The 24,503-nt window shown below is 36.5% G+C and overlaps 1 protein-coding gene across 1 annotated transcript in view; it reads left to right on the top strand.

Moving 5' to 3' along the window:
* The window catches only part of LRBA (LPS responsive beige-like anchor protein), a 762,114-nt gene that overhangs the window by 691,690 nt on the left and 45,921 nt on the right, over positions 1-24,503 (top strand). The window contains exons 49-50 of the mRNA XM_040626351.1: positions 17,743-17,832; positions 21,970-22,162. Coding sequence (XP_040482285.1) covers positions 17,743-17,832; positions 21,970-22,162 — 283 coding nt within the window. The remainder of the gene's footprint in view (positions 1-17,742; positions 17,833-21,969; positions 22,163-24,503) is intronic.

The following is a 24,503-nucleotide window of genomic DNA, read 5'->3' as shown; positions in this document are numbered from 1 at the left end:
ATGTGGTAGGTGGGGAAGGTATAGGAAGTTGGTGATGAATAGCAGCTAAGTTTATGGTATCTCTACAACATATTTGGAAACCGTTTCTGTCTATCATTAAGTCTAAGGCACCATCATCATCTCTCCCCTGGCTAGTATTAGTAGACCTGGTCACCCTTTTCTGCCTACGGTCTATTTTCTACAGAGCCGCCAAAACGTTATTTTAAAAATGTTAATCAGATCAAGTCAGTCCTCTACTTAAACTTTCCTATTACACATTAACCATAGAACAAAGTCCAGTTTGATCCACATGGTCTGGCCCTTGCCTGCCTCTCTGATCTCTGGCCATGCTATGCTGTTCTCTTCCTCATTCGTGTGTCCTGCCATATTGACCTTCTTTCTGTTCCTGAGCATGTGACGGTTGTCACTGACAGCGCCTTTTTATGATGGTCGTTTTCTCTGATTATTACAGATCTCCTCATGCTGGCTCCTTGTTATTTATTCCTCAACTTAAAAGTTATCGCTTCACTTAGGGCTTGCCTTCATACATGCAATCCAGTTATCTTTTTGTTATTAAATTTAACTTAATTTAAAGCTAAAGAATATGGTATAGATGATACAGATTATTTGAAATCTGTTGAGACTTGACTCACATTGGACATAGTCAAGCTTCATAAATCTTTTATGCATGTATTTGAAAAACAATGGGTATTCTACAGTTTTTAGGAGTAGAGGCCATTTTACAGTAAGACAGTAATGATAAGTGAGGAGGATAATTAGCGAATGTGATTTTAAATTATTAATATTAGTTATTCTGTGCTATATTTGACCTTAAACTAAGCAATTCCATACTGCTATTCTTTTTCAATTTTTGTGATCTCTTTTTATATGTTTTTAAATTTCTGCCCTTAAGCTATCAGTTCTTGCTTTTTGTACTGTGTCAAGTATATCTATCTTTTGGGCATCCCTCCTCCTACTCTGTAATTCACTGTTTCTTAGATGCTATAGCCTGAGAAACCAGATTTGATAGGACTAAATTAAAGGAAAAGTAAGTAGGTTTTGATTACTTTACTCGATACATAAACATAAGCTATAGTAATCAAGACAACATGTTCTAGTGAAGGAACTGAAGTTCAGTGGAACAGAATAGAGCTTCCAGAAATAGACATATTAAATATGAGCATGTATAATAAAGGTGGTATTTTAAATCACTGGGAAAAGGCTATCTTGTTCAATATGTGATGTTGGGACAGCTAGCTAATTGTTTAGAATACAAATTTACTTAGATTCCTGTTTCATATCTTAAAGTGAAAGAAATTACAAATGATGAATTACAATTATTTGGAATAAAGACTATGTTACAAATATAGAAGATGAAACTGCAGAACTTGGAAGATAATGTAGGTGAGTAGTTTTATAATCTTGAAATGGAGAAGGCCCATTTTATAAATCTAATATCAAAACCAAAATTATTAAGGAAATCGATGTATTTGACTACGTAAAAACCAAAGTTTGTATACATCCAAAAAATAATAATAAATAACAAAATTTAGGAACAGATATTTCACAAAAGGTGAAATATAAACCACAAATGAAAAGTAGTTCATCCTCACTAGTAATCAGTGAAATTCAATTTAAAATGCAACATTTTTGCTTGTTAGATTATTTAAGATTAAAACCAATGAAAATCCTAATGTTAGTTAGAAAACAGATATTGTGAATCTCCAGTTTTTTTCTTCCACTCCTACTGGGAAAGGGGCCTGTTTTCACATTAAAATCTCAGAATAGTTTCTGACAATTAAAAAAAAAAGAAAACAGCCATTGTCATATATTTGATGAGAATGAAAATCAATTTAATCTTTATAGCAATCTATATCAGTTTTTAAAATATTCATGTATTATTTACATAAAACTTTAACCAAAGCAGTAATTGAAAAAGTATGCAGAAAAATATGTTAAGTTGTATTGTTGTTGTTTATAATAGCAAAAGAAAAAAAACACACATAAATGTCTAACAATAGAGAACTGATTGAATAAATATTGGTATTTCCATACAGTGGAATGCTGTTAAATATCACCAAAATATTGCTATGGAAATATATTTTGCCATATTACAGGGAAAAACATGAACATAAAAAATACAAGTTTTGTATGTGTATGTAGGCGTAAGGACAAATCTGGAATTATAGTCCTCAGGATGTTTATATGGCGATCTAACCAAAGATGGTCATTATCTTTGGTTAGTGAGATCATGGAATTCTTTCATTTGCTACTTTCTGAATTCTGAAAATTGTTTCTCTTTAAAATCAAGGAGAAAAAGCCAACCGGCCTGTAACTCGTTTTCTCTTCTGAGGAGGAAAAGTCTCCTCTTGGAAATCTGAACAAATGAAGCTTATCAACATGAAGATAAGGATACTGACTTTGCTTTTGGATATTTGGAGGTCTTTTGTGATTACTTTCTGGTTTTTTCAGAATGTTCAGTGTTGCCAGGATAGTGACTGTATAATGATCTTCGTATAACTTTGATAAAGATGAAGGATTTACAATTTAACTTTTTCTCACTCAGAAATCAGAGAACCTCCAGCCTCTTATGTTGTTATCTGATTCACTGAGCTATGATTTTTTTCATACATTTTAGCAATTTGAGTTTATTTCTTGACTTTTCCTATCATATTTGAGGAGGATCAAAAAGATCACTTCTACTTTTAGGGAAGATATCTTAGATATATCACTGCTAATTGTAGTTCTTGTCATCATTTTCTAAAGTCAAGAAGGCTTTGGCCCAATATTAATGAATTCTAGATCTCTGGGTTCACTACTTAGTTGTGTCTGTGTGTGTGTGTGTCTACAATTAAATAGTTATATAAAGGGCTTTAAAAACTTATTCAGCAAAGCAATGCATAATAACTATAAAAATTTTAAATAATTCAAAACTATAAAGTAAAAGGGTGGAAAGTCCCCGTCCCCAAATTTGTATGTTGTTAACTAATACCAGGATCACATGCTAATGTCAGCTGTAACAGTTCCTATAGAATGTGGTTTGATATATACAGAAAAAAGCTTCTGCCACAGAATCTTTCACCTTTTACTGATGCTTAAAACTCCACTCTTAGAGATAATTTGATTACACATCTGTTTTTTTAAGCAATCCTTTCCAATCATTCAGCTCTTTGTGCACAGGATTTGATAATAGGTTTTGACAAAAGGGGAAGTACAGACACAGCACAGGGTCTGAGCCGCCATTGTGTAAGGAGTGCAGGGCAAATCCTGAGCCGTGTGAGAGGTTGGAAGAAGAGGTGGAGAGGTTGAACGGCAGAAAAATACATTGCTCGGGCAGGTAGATGTTGCTCAGGAACGTTAATATGGATAATATCTGTGCTCTGTCACCTTGCACCTTCCCTCTGGAAGCCTCATTTTCTCCTTCACTTTTCAAGTTAATACACTGTTATTTTATGTTTACGTAAGTTCAGAAATTAGTTCTTAATTTTCTTTTGAAAATGAAACTTGGCTCTATGTAAATAGATGGGCAGGGAAGAGGAGGAGAGCGATGATACTGCTCAATTTAAAGAATTATATACAATGAGTCTCATAATGTGAAAGTAAAATCTGAAAAATTTCCGTAAGTTGTGTTTAGTGTCAGTGGTTGGTTTTCGCTCTTCTAAATGTATCCTTCCAAATGCTGTTTTAGCAACGCATAATCACTCTGAAAAGGTCTGTTTTCCAAAAGCAGCAGCAGCAGTGTGTAAGTTTACATGACCCCAGTTTCATGACAGCGGTAGCAAATCAGATATCTTATCCAAGGAAAGCATTTTTGGCTTAGGATTCAATCACTTGCGTGGTGGGAGTCAACAACTTGTTTCAGCTCTAACACTGCTGCAGAGCACTGGCTGCAGTGAATCTTTCAGGAAGCATAAACACAATCGGTATTTATAGCATTGTTAACATTTGTTAAATAGTTAGGGGAATGGTCTGTAAGTCTGTTTTAAGCAGGTGGGGCAGGAATCTCACTGCAGTGAGATTTAAGAGTAGGACAATAAGACAACATGATTACTCTGGTTGTAGCAAGAGAGTAAATTAGAAGTATTGAATACAGTAAGTTAAGATTTCATGCAGCCACAATTCAGAGTGTTACAAAAATAATTCTGAATTATCTCTGGCCAGAAGTGTGTTACACAGATGGCACATTTGACACAGTGCAGGGCAGGAACTGTACAACGAAAAGCCAAATAAACAGTAAGGATTAGTCAAGTTTTAATTGAAAACCTACATAAAAAATACCTTGAAATTATGCCAGACTTTCTTGTATATCAAAACCACAATAATCAAAGTTTCCCTTAGTCAATTAAATGAACATCAAAGTTGTCAGTAAAGCTAATCTTTGTATTTTGCTAGTTATTATTGCATATTGCAGTCTTCTTAGTTAAATAGGTATAGCTAAATTATGCATGCAGGGATATAAAGTAGGCACAGAGTATTAATATTTTTATGGTTTTTTTGCTCTGTCAACTACCCAAGAAATCCAGAGAACTCTATCATGCTGATGACTTCTGTCACTAACCCATTTACTTCAGATACCGTCTTCATTCTAAATAGAGAATGTGAAAAGTAGTCTCAAAGCAAGTGGCTGAATTTTGTTCTCTAAATTTTAAAGTAAATGTAAGCTTCTAGAAAGGGTAAGATGAAAAAAATTGCATAGATTTGTAAAATCTATATAAGATTATTTGCAAGTATGATAAATTTCTAAATATTCAGAATAGTATCATTTAAAAAACATTGTTAACAAAGATGAGGAAGTTGACTTAGAATATAATCACTGTTTTCAGTTTTCATTATTGGTGCAAAAAAGCAGCAGAAATTCTATTAGTATTTGGGAAATTCCTGAGTCAAGTGTAAATTTTTAAAATATTAAGTGCTATTAAACTGTGTTCTAACAGTAACTTTGTTGTCTAACCCCTCTCTGTCCCTGCCAGTACCATGTAATTGGAGAGAGTGTGTTTGTGTGTATGTGTGCATGTGTGCATATTGTCTTTCAACTCTCAGTTCCTCAAGGTCAAGGATCATGTCATCTCATTGCTCACTGTACCTCATTTCATTATTCTTACATGGTGCATGTTCACAAATATTCTTGAGAAAATAGACTACATGATTTTTACCAAATGAATGACTAAATGACTGCTGCTTTCCACAACATAGTTTAAACGTATTTGTCTGGTTTTGAGAAATAATTTAATGGTCTGAATATAGTAAATCAACTCTTCTGATTTTTCTCTTCTTTAAGAAATGTGCCCTACATTTTCACTGTTTGTCTCTTGGTATTGGCAACCTCTTTGAAGCAACATTTCACTTATTTTTCTAGGCAGGCTGCTTTATCTACTCATTTCCAGTAGCTAGAGATGGAGGTGTTTTGAATGAGCACATCAGTGTTCTAGACAGAGATACTGTTTGAAATTATCCATGAACACAGTGCCGCTGAACATTATTGAGTGACGTTTGTTTCTGTTGGTTGTGTCTGCTCTGACTAGCTGGTTTCTTTCAGATTGGCAGCTGGGATTATGCTGCAGTGGATGGACAGCTATAAGAAGTGGAGACTGTAGTGAGGCTGGGGCAGGCCTCAGTTTAATGTGTGTTTGGAATGTGTGCGTTCAGTTAAATGCACTAGTGGGAAATCTCTGCATATTTTTACAAGTTAAAATTACCTTATGTTTTACCTTACTAACTTCCATGGTATTATTGAATAAATACATAAATAAAAATACTCCTCTCCTTCCTTAATGTTCCCTCTCTGCTTTCTTATTACTGCATTCTTATTTTTTTTTAATAAGTTTCACTTTATTTAGCAAGCTACTCTTTCTCTTTGCTCCTTTTGTACTCCATACCATCATCATGACATGTATATGTCTCCAGATAACCAATGCATTGTGAAAAACATATAGTTTACTTACAAAATTTATATATTTTTCTAAATTCTTGATTAATACTGAATGATGACAAAATATTGCTAAAACGAATGGCTCCTTGAAATCAGGTAGATCTAAGTTAGGAAATAAGCTCAAATAACAAAATTAACTTTGTAGTAAGGTCTCTGTTTTTCAGTTTTTGACAGTTTATCAACTGGAGTTTTTCCTAAATGATTAAAAAATTCTTCTGGCTACTATGTTGATGGAGAAATTAAACTTCATAAAGCTATATTAAATATTGGCATATTTTTCTTTAAATTTTCATATTTTTTAAGATTTTTTAAGAATGGAGAATTTTTTGTTTTTCTTTATTTTTAAAGCAATGCATGTTAAGATGCTAAACAGTATATAAGTGAAGAAAGTATTAAAGTATTAATTTTTATTCTGCCAATCTTTTCATCAGATAACAGCTGATAATAGTTTGGTATATACCCTCCAGACTTTATACATGCATATTCAAATATATACATATATATACTCACATAATACATGTAAGTTTATATGTGTTTATATTTTTCTTTATTTTTACCTAAATGAGATCATACACTAAATTCTTTGGTAATTAGGATTTTTTTCCATCAATATATTATAAACGAGTTTCCATGTCAGATACATTCAGACCAACTCATTTGTTTTAATGGCTGCATAGTATTCCATTATCCAAGTTTAAGTAGTTTTGTCCCCTAAGTTTTACTGCTAGAGAGTGCTATAATAACTGTCTATGTATCTAAATTGTTTTACATTCATCTGATTCTTGCCTTATTAAAATTTGTAGAAGTTGAATCAAAAGCTCAGTCTTTAGTTGAAAACATTAAAGTTTTTATTTTTTATGTCTTAATTTCTCAAAATTAAAAAAAAAAAAGGTTGGTTTCAAGTCCAAGTTTACATAGAGTAACTTCTCGTCAATTTAACTTATTTCTTCCCCATATTGTCTGGTCTCTATTTTGAACATTTATCTGGTTGAGTTTAAAATATGCTAGGAGTGCCTACGTAGCTCAGTTGGTTAGGCATTGGACTTTTGATCTTGGCTCAGGTCTCAGTCTCATGATCCTGAGTTCAAGCCCCACAATGGGCTCCATGCTGGGGGTGGAGCCTACTAAAAATTAATTAATTAATTAATTAATTATGCTAGTATGTCATGACATTTTTTTAACCAATGGGCCATTTATCTTTTACATTTAGGCTTTACAAAGTTTGAATTCTATGTTGTTGTTGTTATTTGTAGGGCACTTTGAATATTTACATTTCAATCTTAAGAGATTCCTTTTAAATAATTTTGAGTTAGGTTCATTATGCTATTTTTCTTAGTTTTTTTGTTTTTTTGTTTTTTGTTTTTTTTTTTAGAGAGTGCGCGCACATGCGTGCACCAGCTGGGCGGGGGTGGGGGGCGGCAGGGGAGTGGGAGAGAGAGAATATTAAGCACACCCAGCACAGAGCCCAACATGAGGTTTGATCTCAAGACTCTGAGATTATGACCTGAGCTGACATCAGGAGTCAGATGTTTAACCAAACTGAGCCACCCAGCCACCTCACATTATGCGATTTTAATTTAAGATTTTATTTATTTTGAGAGAGGGAGAGAGAGTGAGCACAAACGGAGCGGAGGGGCAGAGAGGGAGAAGCAGACTCTCCGCTGAGCAGGGAACCTGATGTGGGCCTCGATCTTAGGACCCTGGGATCATGACCTGACCTGAAGGCAGACACTTAACTGACTGAGCCACCCAGGCCCCACATTATGTTATTTTTTAAAATTGTGCATTTAAAATTTTTGTCCTGACTACTAAAAAGTAATTCAGTATTTCATTTCTTAGATTAAGAGAGAGTCTGATTTCTCAATGTTTATAAATTATGCTTTGCCTTTTTTTATTTTTTATTTATTTATTTTTTTTTAATGATTTTTTATTATATTATGTTAGTCACCATACAGTACATCCCCGGTTTCCGATGTAAGGCTCAATGATTCATTAGTTGTGTATAACACCCAGTGCACCATGCAATACGTGCCCTCCTTACTACCCATCACCGGTCTATCCCATTCCCCCACCCCCCTCCCCTCTGAAGTCCTCAGTTTGTTTCTCATAGTCCATAGTCTCTCATGTTTCATTCCCCCTTCTGATTACCCCCCCTTTCTTTATCCCTTTCTTCCCCTACCGATCATCCTAGTTCTTATGTTCCATAGATGAGAGAAATCATATGATAGTTGTCTTTCTCTGCTTGACTTATTTCACTTAGCATTATCTCCTCCAGTGCTGTCCATGTTGTAGCAAATGTTGAGAACTCGTTCTTTCTGATAGCTGAGTAATATTCCATTGTATATGTGGACCACAACTTCTTAATCCAGTCATCTGTTGAAGGGCATCTCGGCTCCTTCCACAATTTAGCTATTGTGGACATTGCTGCTATGAACATTGGGGTGCATATGGCCCTTCTCTTCACTACGTCTGTATCTTTGGGGTAAATACCCAGTAGTGCAATGGCTGGATCATAGGGTAGCTCAATTTTTAACTTTTTAAGGGACCTCCACACTGTTTTCCAGAGTTGCTTTGCCTTTTTTTAAAACAAGCTAGAGATGTTATCCAAACAAAACCATATGTATTATATATAATTTTCTTTTTTGGAATCTTCATGTATTTTTTATCAAGTATATTTACTTGTCCTCTCTTGGCCTTAGTGGTTCATATTATCAGGATTTTTGTCCTTTAGGAATTAAGTACAAAATTCAACATACTATGATTAAGTAATTTGATTAGTATACTTTTTTAATTTGCTGATACCAAAGCTAGATTTTTAATTGTGGCCCCAGAGAGCACTGAGGCTGGTCAACCAGAAAGTCAGTCAGTAAACATTTAGTGGAAACCTGTCAAATACCTAGCAAATTGTCCTCAATTTAAGTTCAAATGTATGAAGGGCAAGAGGAAAACTGGCACGAGTAATGATATTATATCTAACACAGTGGAAATCATTGATTATTCTTATGACTCTCTTTTTAAATACTGAAAAGTGAATTAATTCTGAAATATATAAAGTCTTATTGGGATTTTTAAAACTTTCTTGGTAAAGAATTACTTTAGAATCTTAAGACAGCTTTTTAGAACTTGATTTTGGTAATCACAGAAAATCTTAACATATTACTAAATGGAATGTGTTTTCTTAATTTTTTTCAATTTCTCTAACCTGATTTTATAGTGCTTTTAGATGTAAATATATAGGAGATAAAATGCAATTTCACAGTTGTATGCTTAAAAGAAACAGTGTACATATGTGTTTACCTTAATTGCATCCATATGTTTAAGTTATTTCTCTTCCAAAACCATCTTAAAATAAAATTTTACAACTTTATTGTTGGTTACTAAGTGTTGTGCTGATTTAACTTGTTTCGTCTGTTAGATTAAAAAGACTAGTTCTGAGAGACTAAAATAGTCATTGTTAAGTGGAAGCCAAATACCACATTGTCACTAAGCCAAGTCTACTTTTATTTACTTTTATTTCTTTTCTTTCTTTCTTCCTTTCATTCTCTCTAGTGTGTGAATCTATATTCTTTCTATATACTGTCTCTTTCTCTAGATATAGCTATAAAATCATGCAAGTATGCAATAGTTGGCACAGAAAACAGTGGAACATGCAGCTTGTTGAAAATATTTTCATAATATTTCCATTTGGAAATCCATTAATAAATTCTCTAGGTAATATTTGAGATGCTGTTTATAAAATATAAATATGTGGTTTTGCTGGAATGTCTCAAAGTATTTGCATAGTCTTTTTTTTATTACTATGTTATTTCAACGTCTGAAATGTTGCCTGCTGAACTCAGATTTTATTATAGAAAGTAGTAACAGGCTATTTACAGAAATAATTGGGAATTGATGAATAAGAATGTTAAATAATAAAGTAAGCTTTTTAGTAGAAATGTTTAATAGAATGTTTTATTCAGTGCAGGCTGCTTTGTAATAGTGCTAGGAGTGTATCTTAGCTGCATCCCTGCTGAATTATGTTGACTTGGATGGCCATTCATTCTTTTAGTAAATATTTATTGAGCACCTACGGTATGTCAGGCTCCAGAAGTGCAGAAATATTTGCAGTCTCTGGTCTCAAGGAGACTTACAGCCTAATCAATAAGGCAGCAATTATAAATAAGTAACTAGAATATCAGACAAGTAAGTAGTAGAGGTCTGTGCACATTGCTCTAAAAGCAACAGGGAGGGAGAGCAACAGTCTGGTTGAGACCGAAAAAGAGATTTCCCAAAGGACAGAGATGCCCGAGCTAAGTCTTAAAGAATGCAGAAACGACACAGAGAAGAGGAATTGAAAAAAGGAAAAAAAAAAAAAAAAAAGGAAAAGAAAATAATACATACAAAGACAGTATGACACATTACATCTCACATTATATGGTATGAGAAGAGTGGTGGTAGAGGATGAGACTGGCAGCATAGGCAGGGCTGTATTATTATTAATCTCAATTATGACTAGTTGGTAACGTTTATGAAATGCTTATTTACTTAACCTCAACCAGCACTGTGTTAAGTCTTTGATGTATATACGGTAATAATAATATCAAACACTGATTGCTAGCTTGTTTTGTGTCAAGGATTGTTCTAAATGTTTTATATTCTCTCATTTAATCTTCATAAAAACCCAATAAAATATGCACTTTATTATCACCATTTTTAGTTGAGGAAACTAAGGCACAGAAGTATCTTGCCCAAAGTTACTCAGCTAATAGGTAAAAAAGCCAAGATTTTAAGTTAAGCAGTCTGAGTCCAATATCTGCATACCTAACTTCATGAGTGATGCCACCCCATGGAAAGGAATTTGGATGGAAGGATTTTAACTAGAGAAGTTACATAATCAAATTTGCAACATGAGGATTGAACATCTTGAAAGTCCAGGTGTGTATTTAACTGCTCTGAAGAAAGGTGAAGGCTGCTGGCTAATATTTATAATTTTTTGTCATTGTAGGATTTTTTTTCTCAATATAATTTTACAGTAGAGGTGAAAAAATAAACTTCCTAAAAGCAAGAACAGTTTCTTGTTTTTCATTGAATCTTTCTAGCACTTTCTGAGCCCCCTGTAAGCTAACCTGAGGCCAAATATGTTAATAATTATTGAAATTGACTAATGGGTCATGGGAATTCATTATCCTATTAGATAATAAAAATTTAACTTAATAAACTTTTTTTAAAAAAATATTTTATTTATTTATTCGACAGAAATAGAGACAGCCAGCGAGAGAGGGAACACAAGCAGGGCGAGTGGGAGAGGAAGAAGCAGGCTCATAGCGGAGGAGCCTGATGGGGGCTCGATCCCGTAACGCCGGGATCACGCCCTGAGCCAAAGGCAGACGCTCAACCACTGTGCCACCCAGGCGCCCCAACTTAATAAACTTTTATCATCCGGAACCAGAACTATCTAGATGAAGGAAAGTTCTTAAAAACGGTTTAGGCATTTGGTACAGTTTATTAAGCTACCCTTTTACCAGTCTGCTTTCCTGAATCTTACACCTGTGTTTCCGTGATTTCAGACCTCAGGTGTGCCTCTAAATTTTCTATTGCTTTATTCATAAGAAGGGAAAGGTGAAGAGTGAGTGATAAAATTACTTTAGGGGGCTTTTTCAAATCATACAGATTCCCCCAGAGTTTCTCACTTGGTTCTTAAGAATCACTGTATAGTGAGACATGGAAGTGTTGTCATATCCCTCAGCTATGTTGGGATGAAGAAATGAGAATTGTTGTCTTCATTGACATCTTTCAGACCTTCCTGAAAGACTCTTTGGTCTCAGTAATAGCAGTTATCAGCCTTCACTTACACTTCCCATTCTCACCCTTGCCCACATTTTGCCCTTTCAAGAACTGTTCTATTCTCTCAAGCTCGGTTTTGTCCCCAGTACAAACCGAGATAAGGCTTGAGGGTCTGGGTGAGCTTGCTGTGTATAATAGGCACCCGGTACTCTTTATGTTGTAAGAATACTATGTGCAAGGGACTGTTCTGTGTGCTGCATACTACTAAAATAGATGATATTCAACCCCTTTAGAGTACAGCTGCGGACACAGAGTAGTAATTATTAAAAATTACCAAAAAAACATTACAAGGAAGCTGAAATCAAGTGTGTAGTCAACAATATGAGCAGGTTATAACATTTGGGAAATAGTACAACAAAAAGGTGGAACTCAAGCAGGGTTTTCTGGAGAGGGGTAGGACTCAGAAAATTGAAGATGAGGGTGACCGTTCTAGAAGGGGCAGTCACATGAGAGCAAATGTAAGGCAAAAAGAGCTGATTATATTCATGCAGGAAAAGCAGACTGACTGAAAAAGAACACTGTATGCGGGAACCGGATGAGGGAATAAAAGTTAGAGATGTGGGAAGACCTTTATTGCCTAACATTAGGCCTTTACCTTTTAATTACTGGAGATTAATTGAAGACATTTGATCAAGGGGATATTGCATAAGGAGAGTTTGGGAAAACTTAGTTCTGCAGGATACGCTGAAGGAAGAAACTAAATTAAAGAAGAAATTAAATGATTTGGTCTAGTGACTGATTATATGTGAAAAGAGGAGGTAAAATTTTTAAATATCAGTAAGAATTTGAGGATAAAAGAAAAATCAAAATAGGAGTCTAACCCTTGACTAAAGAATGCTAGAATAAAATTAGTTTTCCCAGATTTTAGATATGTTAATTTTAAGTGTGCTGAGACATACCATACACACAGTGTACATAGATGACCATTTGGCAACAGTGTAAATGGACACTTCATAGAAATCAGTAATCCCCTGGTTTTGGATTTGAAAATCTTTCCCATAGAAGAAAGATTTGAACTCAAAGGTTAGTCAAGAATTAAAGTATTTGTGCCTGAGAATTCTGTAGTCTTTTTAGATGTTGGGAGGACTTGGAAAGAAAAGTATTATTTAATCCATGTGGGATAATACCGCTTTTATTCTGTTATTGAGAGAGAGTAATCAGCCCATTGTATTATATGACTTGAAAAAACCTTTTCCTGAAAGAGGTCACTAATGTGCAAATTCTAAAATTTTAAGACTTTTTTAAAAAAAATGTTAAAAAAAGAACATTGGTGGGGCCCCTAGTGAGTCAGTTGAGCGTCCAACTCTTGATTTCTGTTCAGGTCATGAACTCAGGGTCCTGAGATTGAATCCCATATGGGGCTCTGCCCTGGGCGTGGAACCTGCTTAAGATTCTCTCTAGCCATCTCCCTCTGTGCCTCCCCCCTGCTTATGCACTCTCTCTCTCTAAAAGAAAAAAGGAAGAGGGTCACCTGGATGCCTCAGTCAGTTGAGTGTTGGACTCTTGGTTTTGGCTCAGGTCATGATATCGGGCTCCTGGAATTGATCCCCATGTTGGGTTCCATGCTCAGGGGGAAGTCTGCTTCTCTCCCTCTTCCTTCCCTCCTGCCCAGCTCATGCTCTTCCTCTCTCTCAAATAAATTAATTAATCTTTAAGAAAACAAAGAACATTAGTATTTTTTAAAGTTGTCTTACCATCGTATCCTTTTCATTTCAAAACAATGTGAAGTGTGAAGCAGGTATGTAGTATTAAGATCGGTTACATTAAAGTTATGTCTATAATTAAGATTTATATGCCATAATGTCATTATTCTTAGTTTCTCTGTAGTAGTTAATGTTACTGACCATTCTGTGTTTGGAATTCTCACCTTACAGCTTCCATATCACTCTGTCCTGCTCCCTGACTCCAAATTCCTTCCTCCTCTGCTTTCTTCATTAGTTCCTTGTATGATACCCTAAATATGAGTATTTCCCAAGGTTCAGCTCTAGGTCCTTTTTTGCGTGTGTCTCGTGTATTTTCTTCCTGGAGCTTAACCAGTGAGTTTCAAACTATGTGCCAGAGCTCTAAGATTTCTAAGAATTGTCTCAGGAGCTGCGAAGGAAGCTTATGAAGGATGGCTTTGTCCAGTTTTAAAGGAGATAGCCCCTGTACCTATGTTTTTGATATATTGGGGTTTTATGTTATATTTCATTTGAAAAAGGAAGTCATTTCCGTTGCTTAAAAATTCACACATATACACAGGGGAAGAGAAGGATCTAAAACCATTGACTTAACATTTCTCTTTTCTGAATTACACCTAAATCAATACTGATCTTTGATGTCAGAGCCAATCTTGGGCTTTCTTTTGCTCATTGGATATCTCAACATGGGTAGATGGCTATCACTATCACTTCAGATTCCACATGGCACAGAAAATACACTGTCTTATGGCAAACTAGTTCTCCAACAGAAACTTCTATTTCCATTCATTGCTTTACTATTCTCTAAAATATGCAAGTTCAAAAGAAAAAGAATTAGTTTGTCTTTTCTTCATTGCTCAAAGTCATCATTCTCCAAGACCTGTTGATTTTTCCTTAGTCCATAAATATTTATCCCTTTCTTTCAAGTACCACAGCTTCCATAAGGATTGGGGTATATAATCCCTTTCATTTTGGACTGGTCTCTGAACCTCCAAAGAGATATTTTTGTCTTTGGGTGCTTAACCCTGCAGTATATTTTGAAATCTTGAGCCAGATTTCAGTTTCCTAAAATAATGTGTTCATCATTATCATTATTCACTCCTGAAACATTTCTTCCTTTCCTTCCCTGTTTTAGCTGTATTAGATGGGGATTACGCTGAGTCTCAAACCTAATAATAATGCAACATTTTATTTAGTGCTTTGTATGTGCTAAGTACTATACTAAATCCTTTTTAGGTATTATTTAATTTTCCAGATAATTCTGTGAACTAGGCATCATTAGTATCTATTTGGTAGATGAGGAACAGAGGTTAAGCTAATTGCCCAAAATCACACAGCAAAAAAATGGCAAAGTCAATGCCACAGGCCAGGTATGCAAGTTATCTCTTCCCTCCCCCTCCTCCATTTAAATAGGGGGAAAGACATATGGGCTGTTGGGCAGGGACCACCAAAAGCAGCAGTCAAGGGTAAAGGTGCTGGCTTTGCCAACTGGTCTTAAAAGAAATTTTCACATTCATAGGGGCGCCTGGGTGGTACAGTCGTTAAGCGTCTGCCTTCGGCTCAGGGCATGATCCCGGCGTTCCGGGATGGAGTCCCACATCGGGCTTCTCCGCTGGGAGCCTGCTTCTTCCTCTCCCACTCCCCTGCTGTGTTCCTCTCTTGCTGGCTGTCTCTGTCACATAAATTAAAAAAAAAAAATCTTTAAAAAAATTTTTTTTTCACATTCATGAACTCAGTCCATAAATCCATATATCATAAAATAGCAGTGCTCCCGCCTTCTTTGTGACTACCTCTAGGCTTCAAGTTCTCCCATCGTGCGATATTTTTTCTTCTTCAAGATTGTCCTGATGTTGATCATAAATTGATTTAACCCCATCAAAAAAAAAAAGCATTTTAGAAGTTCTGAAATGATCCTAGTCTCTATTCCTTGCTTCCTCTTGGCTCCTCCTCTTGTTTCTGAAGTCTAGGGCCAACCTTATCTCCTGCTATATAAAACCAAACTTACTAGCCATGCTACTCTACTAATTGTATCTGAACATGCTTTGTGATGATGATGATGATGATGATGATAATGTTGATGACAGTGATACCTTATTAATTAATTCATTCGCTTGTAGACTCATGCTTTTTTTGTGCTCAGTCTTACCCCCAGGCCTTGGCACAGTACCTAACAGATAAGAAGGAAGGATAGCTTCAGAGTATGAGCTCTAGAATCATGCTGTGTAGGTGCAAATTTTGAGCTTGCCGTTTAATGTGACCTTGGGCAAGATATTTAAGTTCTTTGTGCAGTATTTCTTTATAGATATAGATGGATATAATAAAGGGCTCACATCATATAGTCTATTTTTTGTAAAGATTTATTTATTTCTTAGAATCATGTGTGCCTGTGTGAGCGGGGGGTGGGGGGAGCAGAGGGAGAGTGAGAGAAGCAGACTCCCCACTGAGCTTGGAGTCGCACACAGTGCTACATCTCACAACCCTGAGATCACAACCAAAGCCAAAATCAAGAGTCAGATGCTTAACTGACTGAGGCACCCAGGTGTCTGGACTCACTTCATGTAGTTTAAAGATTAACTGATATAAGGTAGTAAAGCACTTCAAAAAGTTCTCAGTAAATAGTAAGAACTAAATAAATATTTGTTGTTATTATCAGCCCTTAGTGAATATTTGTTGACTGCATATTGAGTGTCTAATCTACTAAGCACTTTGCTATGTTTTTTACATAAATATCATTTAATTCTTACTATAGCATGATGAGGTGGATACTACTATTATCCACATTTTACAGGAGAGAAAATTGAAACTTTGAGATGGTTATTAAATAACTTACCCAGATCACAGCGCTTATAAGTGGTACGCATGCAGGGTTTGAACATGGTCTGTTTGACTTCAAAAGCCATGCTGCTTCCATCATACCAGTCAGCTTTCACAGAGGGGCTTTCCAGTCTTTTCTGCCTAAGCAAGTCATAGAGCTGTCTTTAAACTTATTGGCCTGACTACATCAAACTGCTGTTTAACCTTCTGAGTCCATTTGTCCTGCTTCCCATATTGAGAATTCATTCAAGGGCAGAAACATTAAGACCTAATACTGCTATGTACATTGTTGATGATTACTGAATGCATAAATAATGAATTGCTATCACCGTTTCTTACAAGGTTCATTGTAAAGGGCTACTGGTGGTATCCTCAACAAATAAAAAAAGGAAATTAATACTAGAAAATGATTATATTTCCTTGTTTTTTGATATATTAATTGCCTACAGTCCTGCAGAGCATGTAAAAATTAAGGATTGTTTTCTTAGGGATTAAAAAAATAACATGATAAACATATATTCTCTTATGAATTTGAGAGGTTTTCCTCATTCATTTAACCTGGAAGTTAGAATCCTGACTATTGTGGGGGTTGAAATAGTCTTTCTATCTCTTTGCTTCCTTCTCTCTCCTCACACATACTGTATTATTTATTCATTCACCCAATTTAGGGATCTAATAAAGAAGATAGATCAGGTCCTTGCTTTCATAGATCTTGTATTTTAGTGGAAGAGAAAGGCATAAACAAGTAAACAAATAAAATAATTACAGATGGTGATAGCATCTGGCATTTAGTTGTTTTCCATGATGAAGGAGTTATTGGTGATTGGGAAGTGAGCATCTGTGCTAGGTGTACAGGAAGATCCGTGGTAAGGGAGTGTCTTGCAAAGGGTGCGTGCACACGTCTTTCAAAAAGGGCATGCACATGTTTCTTATGTTTAGTTAGTCCCTGGTTTAACTGTCTCATGCTTGGATGCAACATATGGCTTTTACTTTGTTGTTTAGCCACCTAGGTTCAAAGAGACTGTCAACAATAATGCTCTTCCTATGGCAAAATAATAGCATCAAGCCATTTTCACAGGTGCTATGTTTCTTTTCTCCTCCTTTCTACTTCCCAGGATGAAATGGGGCCTAGAATCAAAGCAGCAATAGGTTTTCTCTATACCTGTAAAAGATTAGCTTTAGTCATCAGGGATGATGCAAGCAGGGAAAAAAATGCAAGAAAACAGAGATGAAGCCAAAAAGGACAATTTCTGATTGTAATAGCTGGTTTCTGGTTCATATCACTGAGCAAGATGAGAAGGTTTTGCAGGGTTTTATAGGAACAGCTTACACAGTACTAAAGGATGACCTCACCCTCAATGTCCTTGCCAGGTGCTTAGACCCACTGTGAAAACATAAAGTTGATTTTCAACATGAAACAAACCAGAAGTATGGAATGACATTTTCAGGTGACAGTTGTGGTTCTACTGCCTATAATTAGCACCTCTTAACCCTCAAACTTGCCCATGCCTTTTTCAGGCTGTTGAAGCTCAAATTCGAAGTTTTGGACAGACTCCTTCTCAACTACTCATAGAGCCCCATCCTCCCAGAGGTTCTGCTATGCAAGTGGTAAGTGCTGCTTACACTCTTCTTGTTTCTTGCCTCTCTCTGAGACCAGACTCAACATTCATAACCGTGTTTTGTTGTACTTGAGATCTTCTACCACATCTGAGCCTGTTCTTTTTATGCGATGTTTGTCAACCTGCTAACAACTGGCAGATACTATGACATGCTGTCCTGGAGTCTTTGGAAAGGTGAACATTGCTCCAGTGCTGTAGGATCTCATCAGTCCATGTTTTGTGTTGCAGAATTAAAAGGTTTATAATTGTCATATATCCTCGCTGCAGGATAATGGCTTCAGACATAGGATAGATGAGTTTTCTAATTTGATCCTATGAGTTTCTAGATTAGTTTTGCTTCTGTTTGTTTTTTACATCCCAATATGCTTTCAGTTTGGGAATTTTAAAACTAATCCTAATGTGTAGGGTCTTGTTACCGAGGATAAGGGACCACAGTGAGAAGAAAAGATAGTTTGGTATACCATACCACCCAAAGCTTACTACAGTGATTTATATTGCTTGTGATTTTGAGGGTTAGACAGGCACTTCTTCTTTTCTTCTCCCCTTGGCGCCCTCACATACTGCTGTGGGGTGGGCTGAGGTGGCCAGACCTCTTTCCATGTGGTCTTTCATCATCAAGGAAGTTAGCTCAGGCTACTCTCACAGTAGGAACAGTGTTCCAAGAGAACACTTTTGCAAGACTTTTGAACATATAACCTCATTTACACCACATTTTATTGGTCAAAGCAAGTCAGAGGCCAGCCCAGAATCAGGAGTTGGAGATGGTAGAATTTTGACCAATATGGCAAAGGGACAGGAGCAAAGAGAGCAAGATATAGAGATGTGGCCCTTTCACCTCTGGCTATGTTTCTTTTTTTCTTTCCCTTTCCATCTCGCTGTCATCTTTGTGTCTTTTTCCCTTTCACCCTCTTTGTCAACTTCTTTCTGCTTCCAAACCTTTTTTCCCTTCTTGCTCTAGTTACATGAATTGGCCATCACAGTAAAATACAGCATTTTAAAAATTATTTGCATCATGTTTTCCACTAAACATTTTTAAACAGGTGAGATCAGATTTAAGTGAACATAAAGGGTAACTTTACTGAGCAGAAGATTACGTAAAAAGCAAACATTTAACAAAAACAGTGCAAGATAATCCTATAAAAATAGTAAGAATGATTTATGTTTGTGGTTTGGAAATAGTTTTAGTAGTAGCTTGTCAGTGAGACTCAGGCTATTATGATGGTGGCTCATGGACACTCACCTCCACTGCACCACTGACTTTTACCTGGTCAGACTTGGTCACTGGGGCAAGGAGGGAGCTTCTCCTGTCAAGCCTGTCTTCATGGCAAAAGAATCCATTGAGGCAGTTCAGCTTTCTAGGATAGGAAGGCACATGCTTATATGAGGATGGGATAACAGTCTTTCCCATTATCTTTATCCTCTGCATTGAATCCCTGAACTCCTTTCCAGACTTGTGCAAGCTGTGTTTTCATGTCACACATATGTGGGTGGGAAAGAAAGGTGTGTTGGAGAGAAACCAGAGTTGTCAACAAGTGTACATTTAATCTGGGACAACCGAATGAAATTAGGGTAGCAGTTTCCCCTTCTACCTCAAATGGGGTTCCCTGAGGCACCTAGGATTAGAGGATGGTTTGCTTCTCTTATCCCTGCTTTACCTGGTATCCTCCTCATCTACAGCTGTTGCTGTCACTGTAGACTAGCCCAGTATGCTGCGCTGTGCTTTCTCTTAGGTCTAGTGCTCCCTATTCCATACTTGTCAGCCAAAAGGATATGATGGAACTCCCAAGAGTTTCCCACTGCTTGCCTGCACTGGGAGCACTAGTCAAGATGGAGTATGTAGAAACAGGCTGAGGGGACAGCTTGTTATAAAAATGCGGTGGACAGTTCTGGATATGATGTCTACGGCTTTCTGTGGAAGTAGCTTGTCCTTGCCATGTGGCTAAGAGTTGGCCCACTAGAGTCACTATGTAAACAAGACATTCTTCCTACACATTAGAGATTCTTCTGTGTTTTTTTAAGGGCATAAACATTGGAATTATTCAATTTCAGTCTAATCGTATTTACAGTACGAGCTGTTAAGCTCAAAAATAAGTATCAACTTCCTTTCAGTGACACTTTATGATGTATGTTATACTCTTACTCAGAGTTTATAAATTGACCTTAGTAAATATTATTTTTTTAACCTCATAATTGAAAAATAAGGCTTGGTACTCTGAAACGATGTTCATTTCCTTTTCCCAGGACTTCTTCAAAACTATCCTGTAGGGTGTTGTGTTTGTTGTTGCTCATTGTTTCTCATTTTTGCCCAGTTCCACAGAGTTCCTTGAAAACTGTATAAAAGGTTCTTTGTATAATAAAAATTGCTAATTGATACAGAGGTTTTAAAAATCAAAGGCCCAAATGTTTATTGTTTTTACTACCATTCAGATGAGTCCCCCCCATCAACCATCAGTGCACCCCACCCCACCACACACACACACACACACACACACACACACACACACGGATATAGCAGAGATTAAAGCCACCTCGTGCTGCGTTAAGTGCATGAGCCATAATATACACCAGGTGTAGTAATTAGCAGGCACACGAAGGCTGCCTATTTGTCTGGTTTTGCTGCTGTTGCTGTATCCCCCTGTGTTTTCACACCATCAGATAGTTGGATTTAATTGAGGCCACATCAGATGAGGCATTACTGACACCTTTAATTGAATGAGCATCCAGGGAGGATTAACTCATAATATTGATTGGCTTTTAGCCACTTGCTCAGAAGGGTGTCTGGGTAGCTTATTAGTTGCCTTTATTTACACCTTTATGCAAAGAGTGCAAATAGGAATTCTTAGTGCAATATGTTTTTCTAAGTACTCTTAATAACTTTTTTAAAGGACTGATAATAAAAATGCAAATGTATTTAATTTTTTATTAGCAGTTCTGAATAAATATGTGTTAAATATATGTGCCTACACATTTACATATACCTGGTATTTTGAAATATGGCAGTAGGAAAGCAGCCAGAAGCACTTCATCAAAGTGTTTCAATTGTGAATGATACTAATCAGCTATTAGAAAATAGACATGGTAGAAGAGGATTGCTGGAAATGCACAGTGCAATTACTGTGTGATAGCGTACTGGCACCACATATAAATAAAGCTGGTACATCACAGTGGTGTTATAGATGTCTTGGATTATGACATATGAGTTGTAGGAATGTTCTAAATCCTTAGTAGTCTTCAAGATTTATTTTGTTGCTAGTTATTAGAGCAGACAGTGTTTTTTGTTTAACATTTTCAATTGCTGCTTTTTAAAGGAGAAATCAAAAGTCTTAGGCTTTAGTTTTTGTTTTTGTTTTTGTTTTTACCGAGAGAGGAGGGGCATCTAGGTATTTCTTTTTATCCTTAGCTGTAGCAGAAAAGAACAACATTTGCATTATAATAGGGCAGTGTTTATGACTTGGTACACTATATAAATATATTGTTTTTACAAGTACATTTAATTATGCATTGCTTTGAAACACCTTTATAATTAAGTTTGTATATTACGTTCGTAAGTTATTTCTCGACTGTAATAATACATACATGCTGTGTAACTATTGCTTATAAATATGTTTGTTTTAATTATCTCTCTATTTAGTTGTCAAAATCTTCATGCTAACTCAACACAACTTTTGATGATCTTTGGAAGTTGCCTTGCCTTGCTTTTGTACCCATTGCCTAGCCTCTTTTTTTTAATCTGACACATACTAGCAATTAGAATGGTTTAACGCAATCTCTAATACTTTGCCTAGTTAGAATCTAAATCAAATCATTTCTTTAGTTCTTCATGGGAGTGGGGTGGGGAAAGGAGCTAATAAAATCTTTTTAAAATGTTTAAAATGATTTTTAATGATTTTTAAAATGTTTCTGTTAATGTTATTCTACTTCGATCACCAAAACATTCAACTAATGACATACACGAAAATTACAAGCCAATCCTAACTGCTGTTTCTATAAACCTTTCTGCTCACCCCACTCTCAGTTGCAACTTGTGTTAACATGGTCTTTCCTCTTCTTTTCCTGCACCCTCTTTCTTGTCTTTCTTTGTCTTTTCCTTCTTGTATATTTGGGTCTTGTCATGCCCACTCAACAGTATCTCCTCCTGCAGAGTCCATTGATGTTCACAGACCAAGCCCAGCAGGATGTTATCATGGTCCTAAAGTTTCCCTCCAACTCCCCTGTCACTCACGTGGCAGCTAACACCCAGCCTGGTTTGGCGACTCCTGCCGTGATCACAGTCACTGCTAACAGACTATTTGCAGTGAACAAGTGGCACAACCTTCCTGGTAAGTAAAGAAATATCATGATGATGCATAGTAACTGCTGAACACTGTAGAAAGATACTGTAATATCCACTTTAAATATATGATATCTCAACATTGAAGCTTTTCAATTTTCAAGCATTAGTCTGAATCAAAATATTTAATAGTCTGAAAGGCTTAAAGAAGTCCCCTCTGAGGCATAGAATACAAATGTTAAAACATAAACTATTCTTTGGCATCTGGTGGTTTGTCTTTATTCCTTTTAGATAAATATCATTTCTCTAACTTAATATAATGATTTTCTAAATTGTGTCCATAAATAGTATATATTTATTTATCAGATGGTCTCCTTTTTTCCACTTACTCATGTACTCAACACTTTTCATCGTCTACTTATGTGCCTTTTTGTGTATGACATCATAGTATTTGTCATGGACAATAGAAAAAAAAAACACTTAAATTTCACAGCCCAAATACTACAAACCCATAAGTACATTCTATTTTTCCATTAAATGTTGAATAGTTAGGGTAACTAACAGCACGATACTGAAATAACCATTAGAATCATAAACCAAAGTTTGAAGAAACCAGAGAGTTCATCTAATCCAGCCCCATGTTTTACCAATGAAGATACTGAGCCCCAGGGAACTTGCCTTGTTCAGTATCACATATGGCCAGTCAGTGGCAGGGCCAGGTTTGAACCCAAGTTTTCTGACTCAAATTTTATGATCACCCTCTATGATTTATTGCCTCTCATTAGAACAGGAATGTTAGGATCTGGATCTAGCACTGTTCTTTTTGGCCACTAGTTAGAAATTCTGTTTTTAAGAAGGAAAATCTTTTAAAGTCCTGAAGATTATAGGCTTTTTTCCAAGCCATTGTTTTAGGTAGGAAATTTTAAAAGATAGATTTTAGTAGTCTGATAACTTGTCATTAAATCTGTAAAGTGTACATAAAGTACTGCTCATTATAATACCTGAACTGGTTGCAAAAAATATAAATTCTTGAGTAGGACCTCATGTCAAATTAAATGCAAAAGCACTTAGAATGGAATAGAATTGAATTGACATTCAAGCAAAAACTTGGTGCACTGACTTTGCTCAGTAAGGTATCCATCATGAAGAATCTGTGGTTGGTATCAGAATTTATTAAATATGGCCATTTTCTTGTAGTAGAAAGGAAATGAATGCCAATATTTGATTAGAGAATAGATTTCAGAAAAAGTAGAGAAAGTAGAAATCGAGGCAGGTATATTCAATCTCTGTTATTAGGTCCTTGTATTCCTTTTTCTTCAAGTGAACTTACAGTGGAAAATGTGCATGCGGATGACATATTTTGGGACTAAAGATTATCAGTTAACAAATGTGATTTTTGGATTCTCTAATACTACTCGTTAGAGGAAAAACATGCTGGTGATGTATGCTATCAAATACACTAGAGGATCGACCTAGTCAGTGTGCGTTTACTCTTAGAGCTCGGCAAAAGCACCAGTAGTGTGCGCCATCAGGGCCAGCACAAATGATGCCTATCCTGGGTGGCTGTGGCAGCTCTGAGAACTTCTTCAGTTTAAACAGAGTGACAGCATATTTAAGGAGAAACAAACCTTTTCAGTTGCTGGAAAGCCCGGGCTACTCTCTGCCACTCTCTTCCGTTCAGCCTAGCAGAGAGCCAGCTCAGCAGGAACTGAGCTGACTCCACGAAAGGGCTACTTACTAGGTCTCCAGCTGATACTCCAAAAGTACTGATGCCAGGCTCCTGGCAGTCCCCTCGTGAGCCAGCCCATTTCCCTGACTGGAAAGCTTGCTTCCCTTAGTACTTGGTGGTCACGTGTTCTTTTCCCTACTTCCAATTTTTCTCTAGATATGTGAAGTGCTTTAGGGGCAGCATCTCTTGCTGGAGTACCACTTACAGTGCACCCAGCTGTTCCCAGCCCAAGCCCACCGTTCTGTGAGATAAAAGCTTGTGGCTCAGTCGTTAAGCATCTGCCTTTGGCTCAGGTCATGATCCCAGCGTCCTGGGATCAAGCCCCACATCAGGCTCCCTGCTCAGCCAGAAACCTGCTTCGCCCTCTCCCACTCCCCCTGCTTGTGTTCCCTCTCTTGCTGTCTCTCTCTGTCAAATAAATAAATAAAATTAAAAAAAAAAAAAAAAAAAAGCTTGGAGGACTGCATATGTTTTACCAGTTCTTTGCCTCTTGTTCTCCCCAGTGAGCCACCTTTGTGTCTGTACTACTGAGGATGAATCCTCTGCCCGAATGTCTAAGATTTGTCATTGCTCATCTGCCAGGGGAGATGTCCAGGCTGCTTTTAGGCAAGCCGACTTGGGTGATGGAATACAGACAGGCCCTCCAGGTGCCCCACCTCAA

Source organism: Ursus maritimus, unplaced genomic scaffold (genome assembly GCF_017311325.1).
Source record: "Ursus maritimus isolate PB19 unplaced genomic scaffold, ASM1731132v1 scaffold_11, whole genome shotgun sequence".
NCBI lineage: Eukaryota > Metazoa > Chordata > Mammalia > Carnivora > Ursidae > Ursus > Ursus maritimus.
The sequence above is the reverse complement of the archived record's forward strand: the minus strand, read 5'-3'. Positions and strand labels throughout refer to the sequence as shown.